The following is a 10801-nucleotide window of genomic DNA, read 5'->3' as shown; positions in this document are numbered from 1 at the left end:
ATATATAAAAATACTATACGTAAAATGTGATTGTATGCTCCTAAATGTGATGATGTGATGTAGCACTGTGATGGTCTTTAACTTATAGGGGGTTATTCACAAAGCTGCCGAAGGAAGCAGCCGAGTGAATAACCCAGCCGAAGTTAACAGAGCTGAATGACGTTCGGCTATTTTTTTCAGCCCTGTACGGCTGATTTTAGCGGTACATCAGCTGCCTTCGGTCAGACGAACATGCTCAGCATGTTTGGCTGAGCCAAAGTGCAGAAGGAGTTCGACTCAGCCGATCCAACATCTGGATTGGCTGAGCCGAAGCTCTGGCAGCTCACTCGCTGCCGTTCTCCCCTATTCTCATAGGGGTCAAAACGGCAGTGAGTGAATAGCTGAATGCCGCAGAGCGGCATTTGGCTTGGCTATTCTGCTCGCTATCTCCGAGGTAGCGAGCAGAATAGAAAAAAAGGAAACAAATGAAAGAAAAAAATTATAATTTAAATAAAATGTCTTATAGTATTATAAGAGATAATAATTATAAGAGAGGAACAAATAAGCAGGTTATTAGTGAAATACAAGGGACACTTTATAGAGTATTGAAAGTTAAAGACAAATTTATGTAAAAAAGAAATCATGAAGCAATTTTTGAATAAAACCACACATTGTTCTAAAACAGGGGCGCCCACTATTTTTCATCTGGAGATCTAGCGATGCTGTTGACTTCAATACCGCTCCACACCCCAACCCGCACCTTAACGCAAGGAGTCGGCCGGCTTACATTCCAGTGCGCCCTACATGTCCCGGCGTCCTGTCCTCCCGTGGTGCTCGTGTGGCCGACGTTGCACATGGGGTGTCCTGCACCTTTCCATCTGCAGCGTCTGACACATTCAGCCGGCAGCCGCACGAGCACCACGGGAGCATAGCCGTAGCCAGCTCCTTTTGCGCCTGAGGCAAGAAAAAAAACAACGTTTTTTAAATTTATTTTTTGTTCACTCACAGGTTTTAGTAAGGGACACAATTCACCTTGATGGTACCTTGATGATAAGTGATTTTCACATATACAGTGATACCTTGGTTTACGAGCATAGTTCATTCCGGAAGCATGCTTGTAATCCAAAGCGCTTGTATATCAAGGCAAACATTTTCAGAAATGTTTGCTTGTCTTGCAAAACACTCTCAAACCAAGTTACTTGTAAACCAAGGTATTACTGTATCAGCAGACATATGTTTACAGTGATTCTAACAAGGCAACAGGCACTAAGTCCCATTTGCTGGTTGGTGGAGTTGAGCGTTAGATAACTTTTTTTACTTATTGTATAGTACTGTCCTTCCCGAATATACCTCTCCCTAATCTTTATAAATCATTTGAAGCTTAAAGTGTGAAGATATTTATTAATATGCTTTAAATTGGAACAACTAAATGTACAGTCTGTGCTGCTGTATAAATATAGCCAACAAAATTTGTATGATATATGAGCTAGGTTTTTGTATCGTTTGCAGTTGCTGAGGATTTTGTATGCATTTTTCTTTATTGTTATCATGTAAATACATTTCCTAAATAGATGCTGGTAAAACCTATGAACAAAAATGTCAGTAGAATTAAATACAAGACAAACATATTGTTTAGATTGGTAGATCTCTAACGAGAAGTGCCCTCCTTACCAACTTGTCTTGATTTGTATTGTAACTGTAATGTGTTCCTTATATTGTAAAGCGCTGTGCAAACTGTTGGCTATATATAAATCCTGTATTGTAATGATAATAACATATCCAAAGCATGTCGTCTTTTTTTCCCCAGAAAAGCCAGAAGTTTATAAATTATTGCCAAATGCACAAACCTTCAATAAAAAAGGTTCCATTTAGAAAAGGGTTTACAACAGGCCCACGGAGCTCTTTTAAATAGAACTGGTTATATGTTTCTTATATTGTTTTTACCTTTCTTTGTACAGGAAAAATCAAACACATGTTTTCAAGTGGAGACTTTGAACCACTCACAAAGCTTGTTTTGGTCAACGCTATTTATTTCAAAGGGGAGTGGGAACACAAGTTTAGTTCAGACGCCACTTACCCACAAGACTTCACGGTAAAGAAGGGCAATGTAACCAAGATACCAATGATGCATCTCCAAACAGCAACAAAGATTGGTAATTCAAGTGTTCCAGAAAAAAAATGTTTAGTATATAGTACAGTTAACAAATTTTGATGCTGCTTTTAACAGATGGGGCAGCAATGAAGCAGAAACACCCAAAAGCTATGTTTTATGTTTAATCCAATCTGTTCAAGAACGGAATGTAACTGCCTGTAGTCTGTAGACAACCTAGCTATTAAATACAGATTCTATCCACAATCAGGCTCAGCTTGCTGGACTGTGATATATTTTGCTATTGTGTATACTAAAAAAATCCATACAGAAAGAGCTTCAAGTTGCATCTGACCTCAGCCATGATTAAGGGTCCATTCACACCAGATGCATTGGGGCTGCGTTGGTCGTTTTGTCCAGCGCAGCACCAACGCAAGACAATGGCAATTTGCCTTGTCACAGAAGGACACCATTCAAACCACCGCATTGCGGTGGGAACACGGTGGTGTGCGCTGGAACAAAGTACGGCATGCAGTACTTTTTTTTCCAGAGAAGCACCATGTGGAACAGTACGCTGACACGTTGTCTGTAGAACTGAATGAAGTGTCACTTGTGACATTTCAATAAAGTTCTAAAAAAAAAGTGCACAGCGCAATGTGCTGGGATCGGCATACCAGCACTGTGCCAGGCTGGTGTAAATGGGTCCTCAGTCACCCTAACCACCTTGGAGGCTCCCTGGTAGTAGTATTGTTTGCTTTTTAATATACTGATCTCAGTTATGAGCAGTGTGGGGTCCTCTTCTGCATAAGATCTACTGTGTTGGGTGGTCCTCAATGAGGCAGAGAGTGGTGAAGATTTCATCACTGCACTGTGAGTGCAGGATGCTGTGGTAGCACCTTCTCAGGATGGATCCATTACTTCTTGCCCTCAAAGAATATCCTCAGCCTTCCAGGCTGTTATTCATCTTGAAAGACTGAGAACGTGGGGAGAAAAGAATTAATGTGGGGGGCAGTGCCAGAGAGGAGGTTAATATTGGAACCAGAGCAGTTTAAACCCCTGCTAGGGGACTATTTAAAAAATATGTCTGGAAATGGGCCTTAAATCTCCATAACATCTGCATTGTGCTGCATCTGAAGTCAATAAACATCACCATGGAGGAATCTACAAATGTGCATCACTTAATGGAAATAACAAATGACTCCCTTATCTTAGTGCAATAAAAATATATTTTATACACCGCATTTACATTAAGTCCCCTCTTACCTTAAATTTACTCTTCTTGATTGTCTTTCAGGATATTTTTCTGACAATGATTTGAAATACAATGTGTTGGAACTTCCATACAAAGGAGACAAGATCAGCTTAGTATTAGCTCTCCCAGCAGAAAATGTGGAAATAGAGGCTCTTGAAAAAAAGCTGACAGAACCAGTGCTAAGGGAATGGAGCACTAAGCTGACACAGGAAATGGTTGAAATTAGCTTGCCTAGGTGAGATGTTTAGGTGCTAAGAAAAAGATACAAATGCCAACTCTGGGAGCATTTACATCATTTACTCCTACTGATCTCTCACGTACCACCCCTTAAAAAGGGTCATGACACTTCGGAAGTCAAATATCAACAATGGTCATTCAGGGTAGAATGGTAGAATATCATCAACACAGGCCAGTGCTACTAAACAGTCCATATCCCTAGGGTACAACCATGTCACCACAACTGATCATGTAACCAGTACAATGTACATGTAATCATTTTAAGGCCCCCTCATTGTTTGCATTGCAATGCACAACCCTCCCAAAGCATACTGTGCATGTCTGCAAGATTTCCATCTCTCATTCCGCAAAGGGAACCGTATAATGTGGAACTGTAACGTTATCCATTCTGGTTAATTTAGTCCATATAACCCCATAAGTACCTTCAAAGACCTTCTCCCATTCTACTGTCGAAAGTTAGTGATGCATGTCATAGGCCCTTATTTCCTTTTTTATAAAAAACACATAAAATACTTTCCTTGGCTTGCTTTGCTGGGACAATGAATTACACATAGAGGGTCATTTATAAATATGTCTGGGGTAAGAACTGATTGTGGTGCCCCGAAGTTACCAGTCAAATTCAAATCTGTGAAACAAAAGGACAATTTGAACATTTAAAGGGTTATTCACAAAAGAGCGAAGAGTTTGGAGAAGGAAGGAGAAGTGAACAACCTAGGAAAACATAGCTGATTTGGAAAAATTCTCCAATTCAGCTCACTTTCCAGTTCAGCTATTTTAGCTTAGATTGTTCACTTCTCCTGCCTTCTCCAAACTCTTCACTCTTTTGTAAATAACCCTGTAAGTCTTGAATTTGACTGGTTCCTGTGCAGTTACAATTTCTATTTCAGAGGCTTTTGTTAAAGCAGTCTACTGATAGAAAAAAAAAAATGGTGCTGATCAAAGAAGTTACCACGATAACTATTTCAAGTGGTTTTAATTTCTATGATATGGTTACCATGCACATATGGCTTTTTTTTTTTTTTTTAGTAAAAATCCATCTGCTTATGTAATCATCTTTAAAAGAGCATGTGAACAGTCCCACACTGTAAATAGTATGGCATAAATACTCACCAAAAATCAGATCTAAAAGTGATAGCCCGGATAACAGCATCATTTAAATATACTGTATTTTTTTTTTCTTTTTGCAGATTTAAAATAGAACATGAAGTTGATTTAAAGCGTTCTCTGCTTCATCTAAATGTGACCAAAGTGTTTGACCAAAATTGCAATCTTTCAGGAATAACAGGTGACTTGTACAAATTTTATGAATATAGTGTACTTAAGTTTCCTACAAACATTATCAGTTAAGATACTGGCTCTCCTTAACTTAAAAATGATACTTCACTCTTTAAATTAAAAGGACTCTTCCTGGAGCATCATTGGGCTGACATATGCCCTCCTTTAAAGCTTTTCAAACCAATGCAGATTACTTTCAACTTCCTTGTTGGGCTTACCTTCCAGGTGGGCTAGGGCAAATGCCTATTTGCCGACTGTTAGAATGGCTTCATGACTCAAAACAAGTATAATCCTTTCTAATACATTTCATGAAGCATGGACATGCAGGTCCCAGTCAAACAGGGTGATCAGGGATTCCTGTGGCAGGGACCTATGGATTCCTGTGGCAGGAATGCCAGGTGTCTCTGTTCAGATGTGCCCGTTCAAGTAAATTACAGGGTGTCCACATCTGTAAGCAGAAGTCCACAGGTAATCCTAGATGATATGATTACATGTGGTTTGGAATAGATGCCTGACGTTGGACGCATCTATCCTGCATCAAGTGACATGTGGACTGCCGCCTACAGATGTGGCTTCTGTAACCCTTTCATTCACTTGAACGGACCCAGCATCTGCATCTGAATGGGAATATCTGGCATTTCTGTGGCAAGAATCCATAGATTCTTGCCACAAGAATGTTAGATCATCCCATGTGAACAAAGCCTTATGCTAAAGCCAATTCATTTTTCCTGCTACTAATCTTTGTAGCTATGCAAAGCATTCAGTGAAAGAATAACCTTAAACCAATTATTTCCATTTTTTTCTTTTGCCCAGACTAGGCAAAACCCATATACCTTTAGAGTTCGGTTAAAACCCACAGTGAGACGCTACCAACAGTCTTTATAGAATGACAGTAAGATGAACAGACACTTACTGTGTGCAGTACAGCCACCAATACTAAACTGAATATATGCCCCCAAAAATACTAAAGTGAGAAGATACAATGAAAACCAGAAGTTAGAAAGTGGAAGCGGGGATTGCCCAAGAAAAATTGGGTCCCCCTTTCAGCACCATCTTCATGCTAATGTGTTCCAGGCTGTTCACCACAGTACACGAGAAACTTAAAAATACACATTAAACATCTCTCACAACATTCTATAGCCTTCACTCATCACTGGATATTCTTCTTTTCACATCCTTCCACAGGATCACATTTAGAGGAGTAAAGATTCATAGTATATGATTCTTAATGAGAATCTGTGTTGTAAATTGATATTGGGCTCATGGGACGTTTCAGTGGTACATTTTCTGTGTTGTCATAAACTAACTGGTTTGTTTCTTAGATAGAAACTATTGTGGCTAAAATGTTTTCTTTGCAATCATAATCGTTACAGAGGAATGAATGAACCAGGGCTCAATTAAAATGACATAAAACTAGTGAGCAAACCAGGAATTACAATCAGCAGTTTTACCAGTGATCCCTGATAATGTTTAGGTTGGCTAGGTCTGTAAATGTTCAGGGAAGACAAATGAATCACAACATCTAAGAATTTTAAAGTAGAAGATCCACATTGGAATTGCATTTTGCCAGATTTTAATTACCGAACTTCTTGGAATCAATTGGTCTAGATACCTGGACATCCAGTTGTCCATGAATCCTACTGATCTAAAAAATATATAGCTTTAAAAGGAGGTTGTTAACCTCCTTCAGGAAATGTTACCTGCCTGGGTATCATGTTGACGCTCTTTCTTCAATACCTTAAATCACTGACCTGGAACAAGGATTCTGACTTTTCTCCAGCTTTCCTGGTCTGAATACATTTTCACTACTTAAAGTGACATTAAACCCTCAGATTTTTTAACATAAACCAATACTACTGTGTGCCTTACTGTAATCCATGGTAGTTTCCCTTCTCTTTGCTGCTCTTCCTTTTTAAATCCTCATGTCTTCTCATGCTTGGAGACAACTTCCCTTTTCAGCTCAGGGCCTCTTCCTGTAGTGCAGGTTCAGGTTACATGTCTATAAAAATGTATACACAGACACCGTGTATCCATTCCTGAGACAAGGCAGTCTGCTGCAAAACAGAAGTTCTGCAGAGCATGAGAGCAGATACGGATTAAAAGGAAGAGCAGCAAAGAGAAGGGAAACAACCTTGGATTACAGTAAGGCGCACATTACAGTATTGTTTTATGTTAAAAAATCTGAGGGTTTAATGTCACTTTAAGCCAGTGTGTCAACACAATGTCCAGGTGATTAGCATTTTCAGCAATGGAAGCCCAAATATCTTACATACTTTTATCTACCTCACCTTTCTAATGCAGTAAGTAGTAAAATACACATGGAAAAATGTTTTTCTTTATATCACCAAATCAAGCCAAAACCTAAACTCAGCCATGAAATGGGTTCTAATCTTTTCTCCTAGGAAATGTTTTTCTGTTGCTTTCTCGGCCCCTACTGAGGAGAGATTTACCTTCTCATCCTGTCTAGATGATCCCTTTTGCCAGACCAGTAGGTGAGAGGGAACATCCTCAATTAAAGCAACACTAAACTCAGGAGTTAAATCTTAAAAATGCATTCAACTACCTTAACTATTCACAAAAATGTATCTTATTTGTCTATTGCTCAGCTATAGATCCTCAAATCATCTCTAAATTCATGCCGACACTGTCCTTCCTTCTGGAGGGTGGCTACTTTTGTTCTACATGGTCCCTGTGTGTGTAGTAAAGTAGACACCACTCCAAGCTCACTCCTGTGATAGACTACAATCTCAATACAAATTAGTAAACTAAACATAAGATTGTAGTCCATCATGGGAGCGAGCTTGGAGCAGTGGCTATTTTATAACACAAACAGAGACCATCTGGAGTATGCGGTCCAGTTTTGGGCACCAGTGAACAGGGGGGATGTCCTTGAACTGGAGAGGGTCCAGAATCATAAAGGGGATGGAGGACCTGAGTTATGAGAACAGGCTTCTAAAATTAAACATGTTCTCCTTGGAAGTTAGGAGATTAAGGGGGGACGTGATTTTCATGTATAAAATGTTTTCCGGGAATAGTAACATTAGCAGCAAACTTTTTACGATTAACTCGATGACAAGGACGAGAGGCCACCACTTAAAATTGGTAGAGAAAAAATGTCAGCACAAGGGGCGAAGTGCGTTCTTCGCAGTTAGATCGGTCAAGGTATGGAACTCGCTGCCACATGCTGTGATTTCAGCTGGAGTGTGGAATCATTCAAGAGGTGATTGGACGATTTCCTAAGGGACCGTAATATACAGGGGTACAAGTACTCTTAAAATTGATAACACACAAGGGACCTATACATACTACACACCAATAGGACCATACACACATACACCTCAAATACTATGTAACTATGTAACCATGGGGAACAGAAGTAGCCCCCCTCCAGAAGGAAGGACAGTGTCAGCACCAATTCAGAGATGATTTGCTGGGAGACACAGGTAAGCTAAATTTTTGTTAATAATTAAGGTATTTGAATGCATTTTTTATTTAGACTTATCTCTTTAGTTTAGTGTCGCCATAAGACACAGACAGCATATAAAACCGGAGTGGGGTTCTAACCCTATCCCACACTATCCAGAACAAAATGTTTTGGCTAAAATTGGGTTTTAAGAAGATATGCGATTTATAACTTTTATGGTATGGTGGTCATTGTGGATGTATTTTTATAACATTTAGCTGGTCAAGATAATATAGTATATCAGTGGGTGTATTGGAAAAAAAGCAATCCGCATATTGACCTGTGAACAATTCCAGGAAAAACTGAGCCCACATCAAGTGTGCCTTAACCGGGTCTTAAATAGATGATTGTATAACCCATTTCAGTTAAAGCTTCCTAGGAGCTAACTATTTTGCTATTTGCAGTTTAGTAATCACTTTCCGACAACATCATTCTTTGCTGATTTCCAGATATTGTCTGTTGTGCGTAATATGAGCAGAAAGGGTAAATTATCAAGATTATACATAAATCCTCTGTGATCTGCCATGTATTTCACCAAGTGTATTTAATATGTTTGTAGATACATCAGATATATACATTTCAAAGGCGGTTCAAAAAGTTTCTATTGAAATTAATGAAGCTGGGAGTGAAGCAGCTGCAGCTACAGGTACAACAAACAGATAAACATTCTTCATACTTCAGTGGGTATTATTACAAATATGAGGACTGTAAAAGAAAAGAAATGCTGATATTTAGGAGTATGTATAGGCAAAAAAGGTTGTGAGGACATAAAGGATCGCTCACCACTTGCATCAATGAGCCTTTTTGCACCCATGACCCTGTCACTGGTTTTCCTTCCTTGGACTACTTTTGGTATGTCCTGACCACTACGGACCGGGAACATCCCACATGAGCTGCAGTTTTGGAGTTGCTCTGACCCAGTCATCTAGCCATCACAATTTGGCCCTTGTCAAAGTCTCTCAAATCCTTAAGCTTGTCCATTCTGCTTCCAACAAATCAACTTCAGGGACAAAATGTTCACTTGCTGCCTAATATATCCCACCCACTTCCAAGTGCCATTGTAACCAGATAATCAGTGTTATTCACTTCACCTCTTAGTGGTCATAATGTTAGGGCTCCCAAACATGTGATCACTGCGATTACAGTTATTACATGATTGGGAAGCCCATGTAACATCTTTGGCTTTAAGATTTTTAAAAAAGAGCTGGCCCCTGCCAATGGGAAGGGGTTAAAGGTTATATTAAAGTAAAAAGGTTTTCAAACATTTTAAATGCTAGTTAAATCACTTACAATGGATGCTGCTCCTTCTTGTTTAAAGTTTTCCTGTAGTATCAGCTGGTCCCCTGAGCACTGACCCTGATATCCTGTTTTAGGGTCGCTCCTTTCCCTTGCAGTGTCTCCACAAACAACAGGCACAGCAAAACAATCCATTGGCCTCTCCCCCTCCCACTATCCCTCTTCCCTTCTTTGAGCTAGTAGATTAAGAGCTGCTGGAGACTGTGCTTTCCCTTGTGATTTTGTAATGGACAGGAAGCTCTAGGAAGCAGAGCTGAGAGAGTTGGAGTCAGCTGGAAACATGATGACTGTAAGTGTTTGGGCAAAAATGTAAAGAAATACTTTTCTGGGCAATGGATGTTTGTTTGATCTGGATTTATTATTAAAACAAGTTTGAGAAAGTAATACTTCTTTAATAACTGTGAATAACTTCACAGTACAAACAGCTAGATAGGACAGTGATGGCTTGTTTTAAAGCTCTGTACAGTTTTTTTTGTAAATACTATGTAAATAATAAATAAAGTTTGGTAGAACATTTACACACATTTGGAGGATGTTGGTAATGCCATGGGATAAATCACTTCAATAAAGTTGAAAATCTCTGGCCTAGAGAACTAAAGCTAACACGTTAACACTGCATTTTCCAGGAATGCAGGTTGCTGCAATGAGCATGACCAATCACAGATTTGTAGCCGATCGCCCTTTCCTGTTTCTTATTCGGCACAATGAATCAGGTGAGTTGATCTTTACAAATACTAAATCTTTTTTAGAATGTGTTTTATTATTTATTCAAGTTATAATCAGGTTAGTCCATAAACTATAACAGAATAAACAAGGACAAAGCCTGTCGCTTGCCTTCAATTGCTATGCACTTTTGTGACATCTGATCTAGTTAATGGCTCAGCAGATGACAACAGCAAATAAAATTATTTACTTTAAGGTTGACAGTGCATAGTAATTGTTTGTCACTCAAAATCACACATCAGATTTCATTATTGGCCACATAGTTCACTGTGCATAAATAACAAAAATGTATGTGGTTGTCTCTATGTGTACTTAAGATTAAATGTAATATATCAGTAGAGTATTGCATGCTAAGTTAATTTTAAACACAGATTTAAAGCACACTTCAGTTAAAATAATGTTGAAGCCCAACTCTGGGCTCAGGTTCCCCATTACTTTTTGCTCCCTTGCCTCGCAAAAATAAATAAATATGTGTTTATATATATAT

At 39.0% G+C, this 10801-nt stretch overlaps 1 protein-coding gene across 1 annotated transcript in view; it reads left to right on the top strand.

The window, feature by feature from the left end:
* Positions 1–10801, top strand: part of SERPINI2 (serpin family I member 2) — a 24935-nt gene that overhangs the window by 10949 nt on the left and 3185 nt on the right. The window contains exons 3-7 of the mRNA XM_018557788.1: positions 1938–2132; positions 3363–3555; positions 4745–4842; positions 8855–8941; positions 10218–10304. Coding sequence (XP_018413290.1) covers positions 1938–2132; positions 3363–3555; positions 4745–4842; positions 8855–8941; positions 10218–10304 — 660 coding nt within the window. The remainder of the gene's footprint in view (positions 1–1937; positions 2133–3362; positions 3556–4744; positions 4843–8854; positions 8942–10217; positions 10305–10801) is intronic.

Source organism: Nanorana parkeri, unplaced genomic scaffold (assembly GCF_000935625.1).
Source record: "Nanorana parkeri isolate BGI_ZX_2015 unplaced genomic scaffold, ASM93562v1 scaffold303, whole genome shotgun sequence".
Classification (NCBI taxonomy): Eukaryota; Metazoa; Chordata; class Amphibia; order Anura; family Dicroglossidae; genus Nanorana; species Nanorana parkeri.
The sequence above is the reverse complement of the archived record's forward strand: the minus strand, read 5'-3'. Positions and strand labels throughout refer to the sequence as shown.